The 24,548-nt window shown below is 42.4% G+C and overlaps 1 protein-coding gene across 4 annotated transcripts in view; it reads left to right on the top strand.

Moving 5' to 3' along the window:
• Positions 1–17,653, top strand: part of KIAA1328 (KIAA1328 ortholog) — a 170,833-nt gene extending 153,180 nt beyond the window's left edge. For all 4 annotated transcript variants that reach the window (XM_072031780.1, XM_038170035.2, XM_027446291.3 and 1 more), the window contains one exon: positions 14,209–17,653. In XM_072031780.1, coding sequence (XP_071887881.1) covers positions 14,209–14,422 — 214 coding nt within the window. In that variant the 3' untranslated portion in view covers positions 14,423–17,653. The remainder of the gene's footprint in view (positions 1–14,208) is intronic.
• Positions 17,654–24,548: the final 6,895 nt, after the last annotated feature.

Genomic DNA, 24,548 nt, shown 5'->3' with positions numbered 1-24,548 from the left:
CAAGAGTTCTGTTTCCTTTGAGAGGTCTTGCTGCAAAGTTAGCTGGAGATTTCTGCCAGAAAAATATTTGCAAGCTAAAAGTGAAGATACTAACAATATTTTTATTAAGTTTCTTAACTTTTGTATATGGCTTTCTTATTAAAAAAATAATAAAAATATATATACATGTATATATACACTATATATATGTGTGTATATATATACACACATGGGGTTGTATGCTACACTGTCAGGTGTTTGTACAGGAATAGATGCAAATAATTTGGTAAAGGATATGGGAAAGGGAGGGAAGACCTATGTTTAAATACGTCGTCATGTTTCCCATGCATCTAGTCTGATTTTACTGAGTTGCAGACCCTTCTGTGCAGAAGCCTTTGGTTAATGTTTGCATTGGTTTATGGGGCTTTCTAGTTTGCAGGCACTGGCAGTTTAAGCTTCCTTTAAAACACCGTGCCTGAACTGTATGGGCACATCAGAGTCCGATCCTTGATGGTGAGTCCTTGGGATTTTGCCATATGCTGTCAGTGAGGTTTAATATGTTCATGAAGAGAAAACACCCCAGCCAGTCACCGAATGGCTGAGGTTGGAACAAACCTCTGGAGGTCATCTAATGCAACCCCTTGCTCACAGCAGGGTCAACTAGAGCCAGTTATTCAGGACGTGTCCAGTCAGGTTTTGAATTTCTCCAAGGATGCACACTCCACAACCTTCTGGGCAACCTGTGCCAGTGTTTAACCACCCTCACAGTCAGAAAGCTTTCTTTCTTACATTTGAATGGAATTTCTTGTGTTTAAATTTGTGCCTATTACCTCATCCTTTCACTGAGAAGAGCCTGGCTCTGTCTCCTTTCCTCCACTAACCAAGGATTTATAGATGATGAGATCACCCTGAGCTGCCTTTGCTCCAGGCTGAGTCCCAGCTCTCTCAGGCATCCCTTGCACGTCAGATACTCCAATCCCGTAATCACCTTCGTTGCCTTTCTCTGGCCTCTCTCCAGTGCATCCATGTCTGTCAGCGCTGGGTCTGGTCCTTCAGATGTATTGTCCCACCAGGACTCGGGAGAGAGGAAGGATCACCTCCCTCAATATGCTGGCAATGCTGCTTTCTGTGCTGGCTAATATTAAAATTTTGTGTGTGTGTGTGTACCAGGGCAACAAGTGTCCAGTTCCTTCTTTGCAAAGCTATCTTCCAGCCAATCAGCCCAGGTATGTACTGGTGCCTGGGGTTATTCTGGCCCAGGTGCAGGACTTTGCATTTCACATGGCCGAATGTTACGAGATTCTTGTGAGCCCATTTCTCCTGTCTGTTGAGGTCCCTGCTTGAATACTTTCTGGTCCTTCTCATCCTAGAATTTATTCAGAAGAATATGGGAACGAGAGTCTTAGCATTAGTCTCTTGAGCCATTAAATGCTTAGCCTTATTTTGTAGTGTATCGATGACGTTATGTAGTTTCTGACAGAAGCGTAGACTATCCACAGGTGTATGGTTATTGAAAAGTAATCCTGCAGAGCCCGAGATCATCTTTTCTAGTTACTGCTGGGAATGAACAAACTAAAATTTCACTTCCCTGCCCATCTGTTCAGCAACCAAAAGTAGGTAATTTATCTCAGTGGGACACCTACCACCTGTGTAAAGTTTTTGAAAGAGGTTGTTAGCGTGCGATGACTACAGCCAAGGGACACCAGGCCCGAGTGCCTCGTACTCCATGCTTTACCGCTGGCTTTTTCTGTAGGGTGCCTTCTAACTCAGTACTTGCACAGTGTCAAGCCTGTTCGGTGCCTGTGTCCCTGTGAAGCTCACAATGATGCTACCTGCTTTGCCACACGGCATGCTCTCGTGCCGGCTGTGCGCCGCTCCTCACCAGCAGTCACCCCTCTTTGACATGCTAAACCAGGCACCACCAGCACACTGCATTTTTTTTTTACAGCTACTGTTTTATCTCAGTGGCTTCTCTTGAATTATGTATCCTCATCTTTCATGTATGAAATCTCAGCTGATTTAAAGATTACCCCAGAGAGTTCAGCACACCTGGAAATGAATGGAACAGCAGATAGTCCCAACCATTCCACCACAGAGCAGGAGGTTTAACAGTGCAAACCAGGAGCTTTTACAGCAGTTGGGTACTGGAATACAATTTTTATGGGAGCGTTGTCTCTTCACGTATGGTCTGCACCCAAGCAATCAATACATTGGGTTGCCAAGAATTCAAGCTCGGTGGCAATGTTTGCTCTCAGGCAAAACGGATTGAATGAGTTCAAAGAAAGAGCTGACATGTAGCGAGATTGTGGGCTGTTCTGTTAGGGCTAGGCACCAAGGATTTCATTAGATAAGGTACCCGAAATTGTGTGTGCCTCTCACTGGGAGGTGAGCAGAACAGAGCAAGTGAATGCAAATCTGGCTGAAAAGCAGTTCCTATCTGATGTGAGGCTTCTGAGTACATTATGAAGGAAAAAGAAGCCACTGAGCGTAAACTACATATATAATGTCAGCACGATACGGAATCACAAGGCATGTAAAACTTAACCGCTCTACCCTATAAAGCATACTTCAGTTTCTTCAGCAGGAGTTGTGGTCACTCTGCTCCCAGCAGAAATTAGACTTTAGATGAACTGTAAGATCCTATTCACCTCTCTTATACTAGCATAACCGGCATAAAAGATTATGCCAGTTACTATGCCATTACCATTAATGAACTTATACCAATTAAGTGCTGAGAGCAACAAACAGAGCTCAAGTTCATGGTTCAGTCTGGCCAGAAAATGGGCTTTTTGCAAGGCAAAATATGTTCATTTTCTTTATTTTGACTATTACTATATTTCAAATTTAAATTCTTCTGGATTTTTAGGCAGCTTCAGCCCCATTAGCTTCCCACCACACCAGCCTGCAAAGCATCCTTTTCTCTCTTAACACTCCAGCTATGCACCCAGCGCATGACCGGAGATGACCAGGGCATTGTATTTTCTAATAAAAGTTCTTTTTAAAATCAGGTCTCCTACGGAACACTTTTTTCTCACTACTTGGTTACTTCTGCCCTTTCTCTTTTTCTCCCTGCTCCCTACCAAGGGACTGGTACAAGCACAGGGGCTGTCATCATGGCCTTGCTGTTCCATGGATCAGGAGCTAGAAGATGTTTGCATTTACCTCTGGAGTGTAATTCTGACTGATGGGTTCTTATCAGGGTTGCCAAGTCCATCCATCCAATTGTCTATTTCGTTTTTGAAGACCAAGCAACCATAAAGTTGAAAACCATGTTGTATTTTTGGAATCTGAAATTTCAGACAATGCATTTATGAATTATTTATGGGGAATGTGTTTTCAGTAATGTGCGGCATAAAATGGAATGAATGCGTATCCATACTTGCCCTGAACTCTCCAAAGTGCATGCTAATAAACAGAATGATAACCTACCATCACTTTTGCCCTGTAAGATTTACAGTGCAAGCACTTTTTTGTATGGTTTAATTCAAGTCAGTTTGTCAACTTAAAGCTCTAGTGTTTTGTTTTAAAGTACAACTTGGTGAGTGATTTTCTATTACTTAAAGAAATCTAACTGCTTTTTTCCCCCTATTTCAACCAGAGTTAGTGTCTGTACATTTTTGTAGTCATGCTGGCATAGAGCCACTCTAAATTATGCTTTAATTCACAATTAGAAGGAAGTGGCAACTGTGCAGAGCAGCAAACCTCTCATTTAAAATGGCCATTATACAAGATCATGATTCTTCAGAATGATTAAGATATTGAAGAATAATTAAGATATCTTCAGATTTTCGGCCATTTAGAAGTGCTGGGCTTATTTAATTTTTTTTAAACCTCCCTGAAACAGCTTTTTCTGTAATGACAGTAATACAGGACTCTATATTATCACAACGTGGTGTTTACTGGTATCTGAATTGTCTAATGGTAACTTGTTTTCACTGATATAGCTGACAGGGCAGAGATAATTAAGAAACAAAAGAATTTGAGTTTCTGAATAGCTGAATTTTGCTATTAAACACTCCATGCCACAGCAGAAGAAATTAAGCTGACAAGCAGGAGGGGAAGAACAGTACAAATCCACAGGAAGAGTTTGTGTTTAGGTACAGCAATTGACTATGTAAAATATTTCAGCACGGTAGAGGAAAAAAGAAAAGAGGTAAAATAACCAATTTCCAAGCATTTCCAAGGTGTAAAATTGAGGTTCTGCAATACCTGTTCATCCTGGTACAACAAACAGCAGCAGAGAGGGAAGAAACAATGCACCTGTGAGCCAGTGGCAGAACTTCCACTGGCTTCTGTAGGGTCACGATTCCACCCCAATATACACCTAAAACTACTGCAGCCTGATTTTGTTCTTCTGCTTAATGAGGTTTTAAATCTTGCACAGCTAGTAGCAGTTCTTGCCACAATGGTTAGAAAGTCAATGAAAGCTCACAGTTCAGTAACTAAATGACAAAGTAAGAAACTTTGGAATCATAAAATGGTTATAAGTGCTTGACCTAAAACTCTACAGATCTCCCAATGACTACAATTGAAGCAAAAACTTGATTTATTATCTGGCAGTCTGGGAATATGGACTGAGCTTGTGAGGAAAGGCAGATAGCTAATCCATGTAAATGATGATGGACTTTGCAAGCTGGATGTTTTTTTTTTTTTTCATTATTTTTTTTCCTGAGCTATGCCCCTTATTTATTTTTTTAATTTTTTTTTACTTATTTAGTACCTACAACGTTCTAGACATTGTATGGGTATAAGGCAGTCTCAGCTTTGCTGAAAGCAGACTAGGAAAAAGAAACAAAACATGAAAAATCAAAACTAAGGGGCAAGACCCAGAATGGCAGAGAGGAGGTGCAGAATTGCACTATGCCTTACATATGCAAACCCTTTGTCAGAGGCTTTAGCAGATTATAAAAGCAAAAGCACAATTTTAAAGATGATTCATTGAATTAGAGCTTGCTTTGAGGGGAAAAATGCTGGGGGACAAACTTGTAAGAGCAAAAAAAAATTAGAAGAAAGGCTGTTAAGGCAGAAGAAGTAGGGGGATGAGGTATGGCAGGAAAGATGATGACAGCTTAGTTTTGGCCCAGAACAATAAAGGGTGAAGATCTCGCCGAAGATATGCTGTGATGACAGAGTGCTTAAAGGGAATAAAAGCTAAGCATGCTCTGAAGTGCAAAGTTATTATGTAATATCACAGCAGAATCAGGGCCTCAGGTGCTGTACATATACTGAGGTTCATTTTCTGATCTGAAGAGCTTTCAGACTTGATGAGACAGAAGCGGGTGTGTGGGAGGGGAGAGAAGGACAATACAAACAGAGTGATTGCAGAGGTGGTTGTTAAACTCCATGGTAGTTCCATGGTTCTGTAATTCCTTTCTTTTCTACTAAAACTTCATTCTAAATTATTCTTCTGTCACTGGCAGATATGATTTAAAAGGTTTCTTTACTTCTCAGCACTCATGTCTTTGTTCGCTCTCCCCCTTCCAGAATTATTACAACCTCAGTTATGCCAATTCAGCTGCCTGCAGCCGTACCTTAAAAAGAAACGATCTGGGGTTTTTGTTGTTTTTTTAACTACTAAAAGCACACAGAGACAAAAACAATAAAGAAGTTCTTTCAGTTGTATTTGACAGGTTGGTAACATGGCAGCAGAGTCTGAGTGAGAGTCCGATGAGGAAATAATAGAAAAGGCTGAGTTTCCAGTAGCAAAAAGGTGGGATAACTGAGGGTTGGGAGCCCTGAGACAGGAGTGTGAAAAGGTGAGGAAAGCAGGTGTTGGTCTCTGACTAGTGGGTAAGTGAAAATGGCTTGTTTGTTTAGCAAGGAGGAATGAGAGCAGCAGTAACTCTTAGTTCAGTAATGACAGCCAGCTGGGTGTTATCATAGGTGAAGCCAGGGTGAAAAGCTGTGGAATAAAAATCTCTTATCAGACCTGACTTAGGACAAAAGTTTTTCCATGCTGATGCTGAAACCAGTATCCTTTAGCACACTGACTCTGCTTGGTATGCAAAAGACCAGGGCCAAGCCAGCAGTGCTCAGCCTCTTTTAACACCATGTCCTCTTTAGCTCTTTACTACTGCGTGTCACACTGAGAAGGTTGTCCCATAGTGCTGCCTCCCACTGCTCATTTTGGTTAGTAAAGGTGTGAATTACCAAATTCTGCTACTTTTCTCCCTGTTCTTGTATGCAAAAGCAGCAATCTCTGATGTCATTTTCCACCAGATATAGCAAAAATTGTTAGTAACCCCACAAAATGAGGCGTTCTATTAATTGGTTTGTAGGTCCTGCAGCACACAGCGCTGCGTTACAGTGCAGTGGGTCAACACACACAAAGTAGGAAGGGTGCAAGAGCCATGAAAGCAGCAAAAAGGCTGTTGTCATCTGAGTCCTCAAAGGCGTGCGCTGCGTGAGTGTTGGAGGGAGCTGGTCTCCTCTCTGCTTCTATATAACCACACGTGGGGAATGTGGTGCTCGTTTCTGGGTGATCGTTTACTGGAAAGATGCTGTCAAAGATAGGAGGAGAGTGGCAAAATCTGTTGCTGTGCTCGAGGTATTGATTTATGAGTGAAGATTAAAATACGTGTGGCTCAGATAAATGTTGACTGAGACTGGAGCAGAAGGGAGAAATGTAATGTTATTCAAATACTTAAGGAGTATTTGCACCAAAATAGAAGACGGATTTTTCAGTACTGTGCAAGATCTTTAGCTATAACAAATAGTGTGAAACTGGGAGGAAGAAAAAACCTCCTTGTCTGTCTCTAGCTGACTATCAGAAATACATTCTTGTTGTGTGTTCTGGTTTGCAACACACAGTTTTTTCTCCTACAAAACTCTAAAGCAAATATTCATGCAACATTTGGGGTGTTTTCCATGCTACTCTGATCTCCTAAATTGTATATCTTTCCCCTTGGACTTTGTGTAGACTGTATGCTTTTTCGGACAGAGAATCACTCTTACAAGTGGTTGTAGAGCAGGTCCCCCTGATCAAGGCCCTTTAGGTTATACTGTACCCAGTAAATAAGTAATAATGGTAATGTTAGCGTGAGATATATTTGGCTGTGGAATGGCTTCCCTAGGAGAATAGCAAGAGGCTGATTATTAGCAAAAAAATGTTAGGAAGCACACTGTAGGGAATGGTTCTCCGTCAGCGGGGAGATGGCTGGATGATCTAATAAGTCTTTTCCTTCTCTGGGTTATGATTCTGTGAATACTGCCTCAGAGACTTCTCTAAAAGTCTCTGATACTATAAGCTCTCTATTATGTGGGTGTGGGTTTTACAGCACTCCGGGAGGCTTTTGCTGAGGACACTGTAAATATATTCTGTTTTACATTGTGTGATGTATTTTAAATAAAAGGCTTAGATCTTTTTTTAATTGCTTTGAACTATTCTGCAGTCTGATCTTTTTCTTTAAGAATTAAGGAACTTTGAGATACTTTTGGAAAATACAGAACAGTTACAGGCAAGAAATACATTGCAACCTGGAGCTGGTTTAAATACATACAGCACTGCTGAATTTGCCTCCTCCTGTTTCCCATGGTGAAGTGTCTGTTCCCAGTCCCAACCTGCATGAAAGTGAAATGGGAATCTCAGGCTAACTGGCACGGTCCCTTTGTCTCTGAGTCCATATTTAATCCTGTTCATTCTCTTCATGCTTCAGCCTCAAAGATTGCACTTCTCTGGGTTCATTTTTGGGGGGTTCAGCATCCTGAGAAGTCAGTACATGGGGATACTCCCACAGGGGTTTCTTTGGTCACTGAAGATGAGGTCACAGGAAAGACAAGATTCCCTATCCTGACTTCTGGCCTTTGAGGGAATGACTACAAAATCAGCTTCTCTTTTCAGCTTTCATTTCCTATCCAGCTGGTCTGTCCTTTTCATTGACACGTTCATCTCAGGCTTGCTGGGCCAAATAGTATACTGGCTAAAATCTGGATTATACTCATACAGCAGGGAGGCAGAGAAGAAAGAAACCAAGACATTGGGTAGGGCGTTGAAGACCCTGAACACAGAAACCTACTGACATAAGGAAGATCAACTACACACAGTGTGTGTGGATTTTCAAAAGGCCATTGTCAAGGTTCCACACCAAAGGTTGTTAACGAAACCAAGTTTCCACAGGATTGGAAGAAAGTCCTTTTATCTGAATACTAATCATTTAATGGTAGCAAGTAAAGGGACTTAATACACATTTTCCATGATGCAAGAGTCAGCAGGGACCAGTGTTGGGATGGTTCTTCATCAGTGACTTGGAATGAGAAGTAAACAGAAAAAAATTTTAGATGACCTGATATGCTTGTGAATTACACTAAATTCTTTCGGGTAGTCAAATATCACGTCTATAGCAAGAAACTCCAAAAAAGCATCAAAAGTGTTGGACAAAAAGGTAACTTACCTAGTTAAGAGTCATCAACACCATGTCTACATGATACTGAACTCAGAGTATCATATCATAGAATAGCTTGGGTTGGAAGGGACCTTAAAAATCATCTAATCATCTTAAAAATCAACTCCCTTGCCATAGACAGAGATGCCACCCACTAGATCAGGTTGGCCAAGGCCCCATCCAGAGGAGGTGATTACAACTTGTAAAACCAAAAGCTTCGCAGAAGCTTGTTGGATATACAGGCACTGGTGTACCCACATCCTGATTCCTCTGTGTTCTTTTGGTCTGTGCCTCTCAAGAAATTTTGTCCAATGTTTTTGGACAAAAGATTGATACATGGATGTTGAAAGGATGAGCCAGGGCCATAACCTCTAGCATGCCTAGTGCAAGAATTGTGGACACAAGAAAAAAAGATGGCAGAAAGTGGCTAGGACTTTTGAATTTGGGCAGAATTCCACCCATCACCAATAGAACCTGGATTAGCTTGAGGTGGGTAATCGATCAGTCATTCCAGCCAGTTTTTCCAGGTAACCTCAAGCTGTAACACCACTGTGTTGTCTTCATGTTTGGGGTATCTTGGCTGCTAATGCCATACCTTATCTGCATCTGTTTTCTCCAATGGAAGCTGCTTTTATTTGCCCTGTTTGTTCCAGTCAAGTAGGAGTTTGACATTTGCTTTATAGTAACAATAAGCTTGGTTTCCTTTTCTGTAAAATGGGTCTTTTCCTTACCCCTTGAAGGTGTTTTTAGCTGTATTTAGTGTTTGTGAAATGCTTGGAGGCAGATGGTGTTTTATGAATACAAAATAGTGTTAGGCTTTGTACTTGGGCACAATACTGTACCGTAATTCAAAGGCAATTCATGTAACATTAGTAAATCACTTTGAACTTTATGTTGAAAATATAAGCAGTAGTATAAAAATAAACCTTTTTATTTCCTCTGGTATATACAGTTAAATAAAGTAAGCCTATATAGCTACTAATCTCCAAAACCTTATTGCCAGTATGCTTTGTTGAAATGCCATCACCTTGCAGAAGAGACATTCTGTGTTTTGTACACATTTATGGTTGAAGAATAAATTTTCAGAGACTGTAAATGAAAAGATATCTCTGAACATAGTGATCAAATAATATCTGACAGTGCTTGTTTAAAGAAATATACATATATCTCACTGCCAGAGTATTTATGGCTCTAATAAGTTTAGTTATTTTGCCTCATGGGGAAATTTCTGCTTCTCCAAATATCAAACTTGTTTGGTGTTGCGCTGTTTTTTCAAGAAGGAGCAAATGATATTATTAGTTAAATGGGACTGCACAATGTAAAAATACAATAGCATAGTTTAAAAATTGAACACCGTATAAGAAATATAATATATTTTACCAGCAATGGGAAATAGACAAACATTAAAAATTTAATGACATATCCCAAATGTCTAAACGAATAAATAAACAAACATTGCTGTTCAGCTGATTGATGTGAGGATCCTCTGTGGTTACCTTCAAGAGCACTGTTTTCTCTAATATCCTGCGCAGTAATGAGTTCTGTGCATCACTTTTGTGTAACCTGACCATTTTTTCGGTACTGTACATTGTGGGACTGTCTGAACTCTGATTTTTCAGCAGGTTTTATTAGACAGAATACCAAGTGGTTTCAGGTGATTTCTCAGCAACCACCCTGGGAATAAGTGGTCTTATGGTTCCCAGAGCAACAGCCACATTTGCGTGTTTGTCATAAAAATGCAAGCGCTTTCCTTCCCATTCAATTTTGAAATATATCGCAAGGTAAGATGCACCTGTAGATGTTCAGAGCGTTGTATTCTGCTGCACAGGCGATGAAACAGAAATACTGTGGAACGAAAGGTTTGACTCTGTGCCAACCTGTGCTCAATTTTGTACTGTTTCCTTCTTTAAAATGTGAACTTTTAACGAGCTGGTATAAAGCGTAATGCTTTATGATGTTTTCTGTTACTTTAGAGATGGGCTAAAACTGTTTTTTACATTAAGAGTTTATAAACTCTACTAGATACTTATTTAATTAGGAGCCAATGCTGAAAGTTTGTAATAAAATTTCCACACTTTAGTGTCTGACGAGCCAAATTTCCAGCAACCTGTGTTGATAGTACACAGGAGATTAGGAGAATACTGTCACAGCATGGTGCAATGCCTGACCAGGATGGATTTAGCCACTGAGGTCGCAGTTCTACACTGACACAGCTACAGAGGTTTGATCCCTGTGGTAGCTCTCAGATAGTTTGGGCATCTCCATGATGCTTTCTGTTGAGCCATATTTGGAGATTTACGTAGTACATTAAAAACAAAGGTCAAATTTCTTTGTCGAAAGAAGAGCTTTGGTGTGCTTACCTTGGTCTGTTCTCTCAACACTCTCTTGTTTGTGGCCCTGCCTTCCTTATGCTTTATATGCCAATTCTTTGTGTCTCCTATCCTAATGGAATTTATGGAGACCTTATGGTAAGACTACTTTCACCGAAGAATAGCTATCTAAATAACTTCTAATCCAAGCTTGTAGAGTTGCCTGCACAAACTTTCTTCTCCCATGGAAAAACATGCAGACTTTCAAGCTCAAGAAAGTCAGAGGAAAAAAATATAAATGGTGGAAATGTCAAGACTGGGCTTAGAAAATAGATTGTTCTCCAGTCTGTTCTGTAGGTGACTTCCCAGCATACTGGCAGCTGTTGCTAAAAGGTGAAGACAGACTGAATTGTCACCAGCTTTAAGGGGACAGTTGTCTACCTCATTTCCCTTCTGTTGAAAGGACAAAAGACATAAAAGAAAATGTATGTAAGCATCTAGCACTGATGCAAATTTGGGAATTTTTTCTCCTGGGGAAGCATGAGCAAGGGCCTCTCTTTCTCTTGACTGTTAATTTCCATTAAAAGAGCATTCTTTATTCACAAGCCAAGTTTGCCAGATCAGTTTTCATGTTTGAAACGTTCTGACTTTTGGGTGCCTGATGCTGCAGCTTTGACTTCACTGAAGCCATAAAGTGTGATCTCAATAATCTGGTTTTGCTTACACATTTAGGCAGATCATGGAAGAAATACATGTGCTGTTTTTAGAGAGTTTCATTTTGGGCTTTGAGCATTCTGTGTCTCTTTAAATATTCAGATACAAATAAATAGTGAGAAAATTGTCTTTGCAGGCTTCAAACCATTCAAGGTCTACTCAGTTGCCTCCAGCCAGATGCTGTCTGATGTTGCCTAGACAAACCAGGGCAAACCATTATCATGGGATTAAACACTAAATACCTGCAAGGAGCATTCTCTTTATCAGATAGCGCTCTGTTAGCAGAGTTCATTCACTTTATTGCATATATAACTGTGGTGTCAAATAGACTGATTTACAACACCTGGTCTTTTACATAATCTTTGCTATTTGCTGCTCTTGTAATCTGCCAAATCATTTAGCCTTCCTGATAGCAGAAATGCTGTAAAACTTAGATAAACTTGCAGAAGAAATAAACTCCAAGGTACTGCTGAAATCCAGGGCCTGCATGTTTGCTATAAATGCACTGGCTGGTTTGGTTTCCCCCTGCCTAATCTGTGATTGAATGTGGCTGCTGGAGAAATTGAAATTTTATGATAGCACTACAGTCAGAGGAGATAAGCATTTGTATGCTAGACTAGATTAATCTAAAAAGAAGTTTTTAGGTGTGGCTAATGAAACCAGTGTATGTGTTAACTGGTTTTCTTTGGGGTTCAAAGCATCTGTGTATATCTGTACAGAGTCTAGTCTAAAACTTTCCCTATGTGAAAAGTCTAATATAGCTATGTTCTCACTAGCAGTATAGCTTATTCCATTTTACATTGGAGATGTTTTTAAGGAGCCCGGGTTTTTAGAAGGTACTTTCTGAATGCTAATACAAACCACAGGCCCATTTATAGTGGCTTGCATGGCTACCTATGTCCTTCTGAAGTTTTTGGTTAGAGTAACTGTAAGACATCACATTTGGGTAGGGTTAGACATTTACACAGTCCATTTGGAACAAAACCAAAGCTCTGTTTTGGGGGGTTGAGTCACTCATTTCTGGCTATTAGAGGTAATTTTGAACAGACATAATAGAAAGACATGTAGATACATGCAAAATGTGAAAAAATCTGGCAAAATACGTTTCTGATCAGATGAAATGCAAGCTAGTATATCAGAAGGAAATTAATACAGATAGTCAGATAGAGGAGAGAGTGCTGAGACGTGGTTGCATTAAGTCAGGCTGTGTTAGGAATGATGGCTACCATCAAATTGGAAGGAACAATGAAAATTAAAGGAAATTAAAGAGTTGGCTTTTGGAGCAATAGTAGCATAACTAAGATTGCCATTAATATCAGTATTAACCCAACAGTGCCCCAGTTAACTCACATGAGCTGAGGAAGTATTTCAGCATTTCTTGGACATGGCTACAAGTTAGCTTGTCACAGTCAGTCTTCTGACAACTGCTGGGACATAACACTCGCCACTGGAGCTAATGAAGGATATTTTGCATGGCTTTGCTGGTTTAGGGAGGAAAGTTGCTTTAACTCTTGCTGCTGCATGAGGAGACTGGACATTACAAGTGGTGGTCTGCCTCTGGGAAAACCATTGGTCCCTGCTAATCTTTCACATCAATAAACTATTGTGAGTATTTGCACTGAAGATTTTCATCCTATCTGAGTTTAGGAACTTGTTCCAACTGGATGATCTGGTTGCGTAGTCTTCCTAGGCTGCCCCTGTCTCAAATGGAAAACCCAAGGCTTTTCCACCATGACTCATTGCAGGAAACAGCTTGAGATGTTTCCTCACTCTGTGGATGAACTCTTTCTTCTGAAGTGGCAGGGACCTTATGGAAACTAACCAGCCACACTGATATCTTAGTTGGGTGCTGTGAATAATGTTTCTCTGCAGGTTAAGTTATTGAGTGCCTGAATTATTTTAGCACTGGGAATGTTAGGCAGGCTGGTGTTAACAACAAAATGGAATGAAGGGGACTTTTAGGTAAAACTCTGGAGTCATATCTCTTAGATTAGAGAACAGCCTCCCTAGGGATGCAGGGAACCGGCATTGTTTAAGACATTTAAAATTGGACAGGAGAAAATGTATTGTAATGATCAATCCTGTGCTGGTATTTGGATCAGGTCTTGTCTTGTGTGAATATTAATAGGAAGTCTCTGTCTAAAGTACCTGCCATTATTCAGCGTGCGTTACTAGCTAACACTGGCCTGCAACCTTCCCCCACATCTGTACTCACACTTAAAGGACAGCCTGAGTAATGTCTAGCACCTTTGCCTTCTCTCGTGGTGCCTGAAGTGTTGATTTTGTATTGCCTTGCTTAGATTATATTCCTTCAGTGCTTCCACCAGGCAGACTCCATATAGTGCATAGAGATTTACAGGAAGCACGTGTAGTTTGTGGCAATAATAATAAAGTCTCCTGCTGTTTTCAAATCCCCGGGAAACTAAATCAAGTGTAGAGGTCTATTCAAAAAAGTGCAGCATGTGTATAAGTCACTTTGCCATTACCTGTGTGGGTCTGTCTTGTACCTGTTCTGTGTATTTGTCTGTTATATCTCTGAATCCTGTCCTCAATCTCCGGAGTGTGACTAAGACATTACACACATCAAATGGAAAAGCTGATGAAATGGCTTAAAATAACCCAAGCACCCATGCTTTGCTTGTCTCTTTCTCACCACCTCTGTGCTGGTATTCCTCATAGGAACTCATATAACAAAATTCATTCTGGACTGATGGCCCCCATTAGACAAGCCTAGGTCTAGTCTGGATTAAGCAGGTGGAAGGATTGGATTTGATTCCTTGTGTGATGCTTAACAGAGCTCCCATTTTCTTGGTATGTTTCTGTAGGTATGAAGCCTCTCTTCTGGATCTGGTTGAAGCTATGAGTCCCATATCTGCCCCAGGACACCACTACAGAGAATTATATGAGGGGAACAACATGCACACACCTCGTCATATGAGCCGCAGGCCGTCATCTTGGTACCAGACCCCTCGCAGTTCCAGAAGCAGAGCAGATGAGATAGAGGAGAGCCGGCTGCTCGAGGAGATTTTCTTCATTTGACACTGCTCTTTATTCTACAGCCCTTCTGTAGAATTTTCAGGAACTTTTTCTTTCTGATTTGTTTGTGTTAAAGTACCATTTTTAAATTATTTGAGTGACAACTGATTGTCTTCCCTCTTCTAACAGTTAATTAGCATCCAGTTTCGTTTTGGTTTTAGTAATCATGGTGCAAGAATGTTTGTGGGATAGACCAATCAGAAAGCGTTAACTTTTTTTCTAAACCTTTCATGTGCCAAGTAATCATTCTAAAGCAGATTTTTTTTTCATCTACAACATTTTCTAATAGATTGAAGTCACAGTTTTGCCAGTCTCATATCAGAAGTATATTTCATTATTGATTTTTAGCTCTAAAGCAGTTTGCAAGAACTGCCTAACATTCAAGAACCATAACGTTCAAAGTAGATTATTTTCTAATTAAACAAGTCTGTTTAAAGCCTGGCATATTATAAAGGTACAAGCACTTTACTACTTTTTTCAGTGATTTTATGATCTACCTTTTCCTTCAGCATTCCAATGTTAAACATGCTGAGTTTTTAGGGGATAATATCATAAGCTCAACTATACAGTGTCTAATAACATTAATAGATGATGTTGCAGATTGATGTACTAGGCATCCATGTGAAATATATTCCTCCTTAAATCAGTGCTATTTGACATAGTTTATGCACTGGGAGACCTAACCCTGGAATAGCAGAACACAGTCAGATGTTGTAGTGGTCCAAAACCTATGTGATGTACTTTTCAAGATGAAATATATAGTTGTGGTAGTATAAGAACAGTCTTAAGACATTTTCACTAACTTGCACTATTTTGATCTGGTATCCAGGCTCCATTGTAAATAAGACAAATCAGTAATTATTTCCACCAGCGGCTCGCAATGCACATTTCCCTGCCGGCTTTAATTATTCATGCTGTATCTATTTCAGTTTATTTAAATGCACTTCCATCTACTGCATGTACTTGGTTATTTAAAGAAATGTGCAGAATTGGTAAAAATGACTGCAGATTACAGGATTAATGGTCATTTTCTCCACAATGCAGTGTTCATATTTTATTGTAACAGTAGCCACCGGCATGTGTTCCTAGAAATATGAGGCTAAAATACTCATTTTGCACAGTAAAATTGCAGCGAGGGAAAGGTAGAATTGAGCCAGTACGGGCAAGTTCTAGGCCATTTGCTCCCAAACGCCAATTGGTGGGCCAGTGCAGCTTTTTTGCTGGTCTCTTTAGGCAAACGTGCTTATCTTAATGGCAGCAAGTTGCTGGTCTGATCCTTGGGGTATCGCTGCTGCCTGCCTCCATCACGCTCGCTCTTGTGCAAGGCTTGGTACTCCTGTGCTCTGCGAGGAGCTGGCAAGACTGCAATGAGGCACATCGTGCCTCCTGGGGGAGAGTAAGCATGATGCAGAATATCCAGCATGCACCTCCTGGCAGCACCCTGCTTTTAGAGCAGTGAAATAAATGGAGGATGAAGGGGGAGGTAAACCTTAAGTTATTCTGAGCTGTTCCGCTCAGGCTCTTAACCATGAATTAGGTGGTACCTTTTCCTTGTGTCCCAGCTGAGTTTTGAAAGGTGCTTGGAGGAGTGCACAGGAAGGAGGTGACATTAATGTACCAAAAAATGACTGCAGTGGAACGGCCCTGCTTGGTCTGTCCTGCTGTCAGTGAAGCATCATAGTTCTTTCCAATATGTCCATCTGCTGTTGAGTGTCCCTCGTGTTCTGCTCCCTGACCCTGTGAAGGCACAGATTTCTGGTCAAAGCCCTAAAGATGTGACAGGTGCCCTGACCCAAGTGTAGCAGCTGGGGCAATAGGTTTTCTCACTCAGCATGTTTCTGCTGGTCAAGTAGTCTGCTTCCTTAGGAAGACCAGGAAAGGGTGGAGAAGGAAGATAAAAACGTACAAGGAGCAGCAGGAAAACCATGGAAAACCATGAAAATGATGACCAGCACATAGATCTTAAGGCTTTAGATTGATTTTTTGAGGGGGTTGGTTTTATTCTTATTTTTATTTTGCATTTTTAGCATTTTTAAAAAACAGTTCTCTGATTTCAGTCCGATTGCTTCTCTTCTCTTTTCCAGTTAGACTGAAACGTTAATTGCCTTTTCTAATAAGTGCTAACTGACCTTTTGAAACAGCAAAAAAATAGAAGTATATCTCATGAAAGGTGCCTTTGTGTACCCAGTCAAGAACACTGCATGGGAGCATTATGTTCTTTGGTTCCTCGTGGGTGTCAATATTTAACTGCTTTAGGATTCCTTATGATCCATTTTGTCCATTAACAATTCTAACTCCGATGGTAACTTTTGACTTGAATCTATATTTTGGCAGTAGCTCTTTTTAAAAAGACGCTGTTAGGGTTGTGGGCTCTGTGCTCAAGGTGCTGTCGATCAGTCAGAGCTACATGGGAGGCATACCTTTATGTAGCCAAGAACTCTACAATTAAGATAGTTGAAATATCTGATGGATGAAGACCCGCATGTTTTAACTATCTGTGAGATGTGAACCGAGAAGCAAAAGCTATTAATTTGGCAGACCCTGTGAAAAATCATTTTTTATAATGCTGGCTCTTGCTCTAGTTATCAGCAGTACATTAGGAATAGTGTTTAGCAGTCAGTGCAAGCGAAGATATTTTGCCATGAGGCACTACAAAGTTGAAGTTATTAAAACATTTATAGCCTTAGAAAAAAAATCAATGATTGTCAAATAGGAAAGGACAAAATCAGTAGTTGGGACTGGGAGGGGAATTGTTTTCCATCCGCTAAAACAGTAGAGGAAATGCAAAAATTAAACCAGCAAAAGCAATCACTTGACAGTGTCCTTTTAAGTTTAAGCTCCTATATTAGGAAGCTGCCGCTGGGGAGTTAGTCCAGCCACAGATTGTTTGTCCAGAGTGTTCACAGTTAATACGCTTCAGCTACACATTGGGCTGTGTTTTACATGAGGCTTTGTGGAGTGACATGACTCCTGCTAAGGCTGCTACCCGTACCTTCACTTTGTGTTCTTCCTGAGTGGCTCGTACACACGCGCTGGCCAAGTTTGTGTAGTCGTTGCTTTTGTGCACCTTGCACGCGGTGGACCTGTAGCAATCACATCCTTTCCACTTGTAGTCCCTCCAGTCTCACTGCTGAGTACCATCTTGAACATATATTTATATATGTATGTGAGGTCTTAATCTAATAAATTATCTGGGGGGTTCGTTTTAATCTTCCAGACTTTGGTTTGTTTGAATTATCTTCTGGTTTCTTTTGTTTGATGCAGATGTAACAATTGCCATTGACAATATGTTCCACTTTCCACGCCATCATATCATGTGTATTCTAAATCTCCAGCTTGCTAAAATAGATGAGGAAGTAGTTTTAAACCCTCTCTTTCTCTTCAGGACATGGGTATTGCTGTGAAGAGGAGCAAGACCTCTTTTGCAGCTTGAAGTCTGGGCAACAGAATACAAAAGAGAGGAGAGATGGGAAGCTAGCACCATGCACTGGGACAGAAGGGTGGGATTTGAAAGTAAGGAAGAAAGGGTGGAGGTAAAGACAAAAAAGGACAATGATGCAAGGGAGAGAACTGAATGAAAGGATGAGAGAAGGTGTAATTTGAGTGGAGCAGAGCCAGCTCTGAAGGTAGAGATGAGTTGTTAAAATATAGTAAGTCAATTAGGGAGAAACGTCTTCAAGCACTGGTTCCCAGCTGAGGCTTATGATCCCAACTTCTTTTCCAGACCATGTTCCTGCATTTGGGAAGCTAGTGGTCAAAGGATACCTGGTAAATCAGGCAAAGGAGGAAATGAAAAACTTTATCTGCCCGCCTTCAGAGTACCTAGGCAGGGAGGCCAGAGCACAGGGAGGGTAGCAGGCTGAAATCCAGATGTAACTAAAGCATGGATTGAATTTAATTGCTGGGATGAAGTATGGTGTGGGCTTAGATTACGGAAGAACATGGGACTGGATATAGCAAGAATTTGAATAAGGGAGAAACAAGAAAAACAAAATTTGTAGTGATCCACTGAGCTGTGGAGGTCTGGTGCTAAGGAAGGGGAGAGGAAGGGGCTTAGCTGGCCTTGAGACAGACTCAGCCTGAGCTATGCAAAAGATATCCCCTGAAAGCACATGCGAGCCCAGGGTTAAACTCTAAAAGTTGCGGCAGAGATTTTCTGAAATACGACCTCCAAGCAGTCTTTGAATTTGTACCATCTGAGGGGAGAGAGCACAACCTGGTTAGTTAGAAACCTCTTTTTTCACTGTTAACAAATTTGTGAAATTGTGTGCTAATTAGTGTATGATTTATAAATTTACATAACTGCCTGCTACATAAGACAACACAGAATATTGAATGAGGTGATTTAAACCAGCAGAAACACTGAAGTCTGCTCTGACTGGGTGTCTCTCCTCTGGCCTTTCCCAATTCATAGCTGCTCCCTGCATCTCTTGAAGTCCTAACTGCTCATGATGACAATAAATGTTTTACTATAGCATGGTGCCATGTAGCCATGAGAGAACAGGCTACCTGGAGAACCTTTGGCAAGGTTGTAGCAGAGCTTTCACCACGGTGCTTGTGGAGGGTGTTTGGAACAGAAATCACCAAAAAAAAAAAAACAGAAAAAAACAACAACAACAACAACAACAACAAAAAAAAAAAAAAAAACTTGTTCTAGTTACTGTTGGTTTTTGACAACTCTCAAAGTGGTTCACAGGAAATGCTGGTGTGTCCCAGCTGCAGCAAAAGGACGGGGACCTGGGGGAACAGGGTTTGATTTCCAGCTTTGGGCAAGCCACTTTGCCTCCGCCTGCGGCACTTTGGGTTCAGCTGGAGAAGACTATCAGGAATCGTACTTACTACCACATCTCTGAGGGGCTGTGACTTGTATTAACACCCATGGTGTGAGGTGCTGGGCATATACACAAGCAATTTGTCTCTGAACTGTAAGGTGTTGTTCACATCAGCCAGTTGTTCTCATCTCAGACTGAGTCTGAGTTGTTCTCATGACTCAGACTTCATATATTTTGAAGCTTGAGGGGCCATTTCCGGCCTTCGGAAGCTAAACTGGAGAAATTCAGATGTCCCTGACAGATAAGGCCCCATCTTATAGGAGGTGAGAGATGCCCAGCAGTGAAACCAATCCACAAGCTGCAGCAACAGATGTTAATTCCTAGTTTCCTTACTTCAGGAATCATCCTGAATATGTACAAAATTAAAAAATAATAATAAAAAAATAAAATCACTTGTAGCATTCATTAAACAGCCTTAGAGCATTAAGTTCATTCTTTCTGAGCTTGTGTCTGTATATGGAATGTAAAAAATCAGGAGAAGTTGTCTTTCCTGATTGTTTATTGGCAACTACCTTAAAGACTTGAAGCAATGATGCAGTTGGAGCCCTTCTCTGAACAGAGTGGTGATTGTCACGAGCATCAAGGGCAATGTGGGAGCTCCTCTCCTCCTCTAGAGCTGGTAAGGAAGGAAATGGTGAGGTAGATTCACAGACATAGAGGCTTGTTCTTTCCCAAGCTAGAGTTGTCTTTTAAAAGCGCCTTGTCAACATCTTCCAGTGTTTAATTATCTGCTATGAAGCTGCCTTATTTTGAGGTTGAATTGGTCTAATTCTAATTTCCAGCTGATGGACTTAGTTGTGCTTATAGAAACAAGACGTCACAGTTCCCCTGTTACTGGACAGTAAGTACTCCTATGCGGTGGTAACCTCCCTGCTCAGCCTTCTCTTTGACAAGCTGAGGTCTTTTAAGCCTGGTGCCACAATGTCTGTTTTCCAGCCCCTGGATAATTTGGTGGGGATGTCTGTTTCTGAACTTTCCCCAACATCTATCCATCTTGAAGGGTTTGCACTAGAGCAGAATAGCAGATTCCAGTTACCATTGCCATGAATGGTGACAAAGTGGCCACATTCTGCACAGTATTTCCCTTTTGACGCTTCAGGAGCCTTGTTTGGAGGTGTTGGGCTGGGTACTGGTCTCATTGCACTTAAGATCATGGCTGTTTCTTGGAAGCAGAAAGTCTGGGTGTGAAATCAGGAGACCCTGCTAAATCTAGTAGAGTTGAGGAGGAAGAAATAGTGCGATGTAGAAACACCAAGCAGAAAAAAAACACATGGGATTCAGTTTGTGATGGAGGGTGAACTTTGGGGTGCTGCATCCATGAACTCAGCCACCTTGAAAACAATCCGAAAGGCACATGCTTAATGGCAAGGAGGGAAGCCAGACAGCAGAAGACCTCACAGGGGGAAGAGTGAACAAAGCAGGAGGTGATGATACCTGATAGCAACAAAAACAGACAAGAAGACTTTTGAGCTGCAGGTGAGGAGGTGATGACATCTCCAAATTGCACAGGAAATGGCTCCTTGTCAGTGGCTCTGGTGCCCTGGTATTTGCACGAGTGCCTTCAGCACAGGGATCTCATTACCAGAGAGTTTACTGGCAGATTGGAGGGATTTCAGTGAGGAGTAATAAAAATGATCAGGGACTGCTAGAATTGACATAATGAGGAAACAAGATGAGAAGAGTCAGATATTTATAGCTTGGGTGAGAGAGACAATTAAAAGGTGGGATGGGAGATGGACTGGGTGACCTGAAAGCCTTGTCTGTATCTAATAACTTCTCGTTGTGCTGTACAGAGGACTTGAATTTACCAAGGCTGTCAATCTGACTCTTAACAGCCCTAACTTCCCATGTTGAAAAGCTCAGGTGGGTGTACTCTGGCTGTATTGACACTGTCAGAATGTCACTGGTACTGTACTTTGTTTAAAAAAAAAAAAAATAGTCATCAGCCATGTTGTGGAAAAAATTGACACTTTGACAGCAAAGGGGAAAAAAAAATTAGACCTTCATAAAATGAAAAGCCATTGAAGTCCTTGCTGAGAGCTGGCCTGAATGGAAAGGGCTCCTGTGTTGTGAAACCCGTGCTGCTGAGCTCTTCTGCTGTCCGCACGGAGCTCTGCCTAGTGGGGAGGTCCTCGTAGAGAGATGGAGCCTTGTAGAGGGATGGAGCCTTGTTCTGTGTGAGGCAAATGCTGTGCCTCCCAGCTGTGCACACAGGTGAGCAACACCCCTGCTTTCTTGTCCCTGTGCGATGCTGAGCTGCACGAAGGCGCGCTGCTCCTCCTGGGTTAGAGATCCCTGACAAGAGAAATGGTGGCACACTGGCCCATCCGAATAATCAGTGAATATCCTTGTGATAAGGGGTATTTCAAACTGGGGCTGAGCTGGTGGCCGTGCCGCATGCTCCTGACCACAGCGGAGGAGAGAACTCGGGGTTTGCTCTGGGCTTGCAAGGCTGCAGCAGTGCTGGGGCAGCCCAGCTGGAGGCATCTTGGTGCCTGGGTCTGCAGGCAAATTAAAACGCCGCGGCTGAAAGCAGCAGGGCTGTGCCTGTTAGAGGCACTTCAGGGAAATATCAGAGCGGCGTCTGTTGAGTCTGGTGGCGGAGTAGCCGCACTGTTTTAATGATACCTGTGTGCAAAGGCCACAGCTGCTTTCATCCATTTCACATTAGTCTGACTTTCACGGAACAGACATAGCCTACGGTGGTGGAAGGGAGAGAAAGGTGACCAAAAAAAAAAGGCAAAAAAAAAAAAAACACATCCATTTTTTACTACTTTTTCCATGCTTCTGAGCTGCGATACCAAGCTCCGGCTGAGCAACAGTAATCTTATCCAGCATACTGTTGATTTAAGCCTCTTGGATTTATATAACTTTGGAAATGGTAAACTATATTAATTTGCTGTGTTTTCAAGGGAAAGTTATTTATTGAGAGACATTTTTAACTCAAGTGCCAGGAGCCTTAAATCATTATAATAAATTCATGCTATTCAGGGCTTCTTACATTGTAATAAATTTGTTTTAAACATGAATGAGGAGATCCATGATTTCTTTAATATACTGTTATGTATTTCCTTTCAAAATGACACAGCTCACTATATCAAGTGGGAGAATAATAGTGAGAGATTTACAATACTTAAGAATAACACAGCCTGGGAATGTGACATGTTAACCAACAGCGGGCAGGGGGCTGGCGAGAGGGGAGCCCACCGCTCCTGGTGGCAAGAGAGAGAGTTAGCAGTGTGACAGCAGGTCGGGACAGGAGGGTGAAGGCGAGAGCTCAGTGGGAAGCATCCCTGCAGGATGGGAATCACAGCCGAGCATTACAGTCACCTCCGTTTTACTGTGAAAAGTGTGGTTGAAACTCCCGAAAGGTGATGCAGAGTGCTTGCTGCAAGTCACCTTCCCCTTTGTGGCTTCGGGCGCCCACCTCAGCCTCTCCACAGGAACCTCGTCCCATGGTGGTGCACATGGATCACATTCCTCAGTGGCCACCAAAGCCTCAAGTGCAGTGAGGAGGCACCAGGTAAGCACTCTGATAAATTTCGGTCTCTGCTGTTAATCCCTGATCCCTCATTAAACCTCTGCTAACCCTGCCACTCACTGCTGGACTGCTGCGAAGAGCACGGGATGATAAAACACACGGCTGCCTTCACATCATGTCCTTCCAGCTTCACGGGGATCCCTGTGGTGAGTAGAGGAGGAGATGGGCACAGACACTGCCTTGGCGATGTGAGCATCCCAGGTCTGGACACAAATCTGCTTTTGCATCACAGCCATGGCTTTCTTGGAGAGCAGAGCCCCTGCACACCGTGTAAACCTTGTGTCTGCACCTCAGCATGCTTCCTTTCTTCAGGAGTGGTATCTGATGCTTGCAGTGATCTTGGGATAGGGGTTGAGTGGGGCAAAACATCACAGTGCCCAGAGCTACAAAGGCCAGGTGGTTCCCTAGTATCTAATGAGAGCAATTACCCCCTGAGATGCCGAAAAGCCTCCCAGCAACCCAGTGCACAGCTGGGCTGTAAGAAAGCCCCACCAGCAGCTCTGCAGAGGAGGCAGACAGACTTGAGGACTGCGCTTGCTGTCTCAGTGATCTCTGTGCTTTGTTTGGAGTTTTGTTTTGATTTTTTTTTTTTAAATCATCTTGTGCTTGGTTTGAAGTTTAGTGGTAGTGCTCCAGAGCCACCAGCAGATCTGTAACCCCCCCAGGCAGCTGCCTGTAGGATTACTAGAACTTCATCCCACAAACATGCAGGTCCTGGCCCCAACCTAAAATCTGCACCACTCTACCACAGACCTAGCTCTGTTTTGCTTCTGGAGTGCTGTAAGAGCAGCAGCTGGCAGCTATTTGCTAGGTAAGTGATGGCTTTAGATAATGCATCATGCTCGGTCCAAGTGTACTTGCCACAAAAGACACGTTTTGTCTCATACCCTAATGAACCCGCACTCTCCCTCACCCCTACCAGCACAGGGACTGAAGTGGGCAATTGTGTATAGGGACAGAAGCAAAACTTCTGGCCCTAAAACCACTGCCCCTAGGCTGCCTGTGCAGAGAGCCAAGAGCATTTGCGTAGCTCTGAAGTGTTAACAGCTCTCTGGTGGATGGGGCCATAACAAAATGCAGCCGGACACGGCCCTGCTGGCTACAGGTGAAATGTGGGCTGGACGGCCCTACTGAAATGTGTAGGCCACCCCAAACCTGCATCCCTGGCAGCCTGGGCATGGGGCTGGCAGCGGAGGGAGCAAGGCCAGGGGCAAGGCCGTGGGCTGCCGGGTGGCTTGGAGAAGGCCCCGCCTGCTCGCAGGAGTGATGGCAGGGCCTCATCTGTCAGCGCAGAAAAATGTCTGGCCAATAAACTTGCCAAACGTCCCTAATAAAGGGCTGGATGTGTTATCATGTAGAATGGTTTTATAGGGGACGGCCATAAAACGTGCACATTGCCCTTTAAAATGCCAGGACGAGGATTGATTCCAGCAGGGCGGAGGGAGAGGAGGAGGGGGAAGGAGGCTAATTGGAAAAGGGGGATAAATCCAGGGGCTCATTTCTCTGCCGTGGTTCCCCAGGGTGTCAGGGAGCAGTAACAAAGCAGGAGTCATCGCTGGGCTAACCAGGGCTTACGTGCCGTGCCTGGACCTGGGCTTCTTCACTCTGTCCTCTTCACCCCATGCAACGCTGGGTGCCCTTTCTGGCATCTGCTTCTGCTGCTGGCTCAGGGCAGCCCTGCTCTTGCTCCTTGTCCTTGGCCTAGGGAAAGCTGCAGAGATACCTCCATCAGCATCTCTGTTGGTTTCTCCTCATC

This window comes from Anas platyrhynchos, chromosome Z, assembly GCF_047663525.1.
Source record: "Anas platyrhynchos isolate ZD024472 breed Pekin duck chromosome Z, IASCAAS_PekinDuck_T2T, whole genome shotgun sequence".
In the NCBI taxonomy this organism is placed as follows: domain Eukaryota; kingdom Metazoa; phylum Chordata; class Aves; order Anseriformes; family Anatidae; genus Anas; species Anas platyrhynchos.
This window is presented reverse-complemented; position numbering and strand designations above follow the sequence as displayed.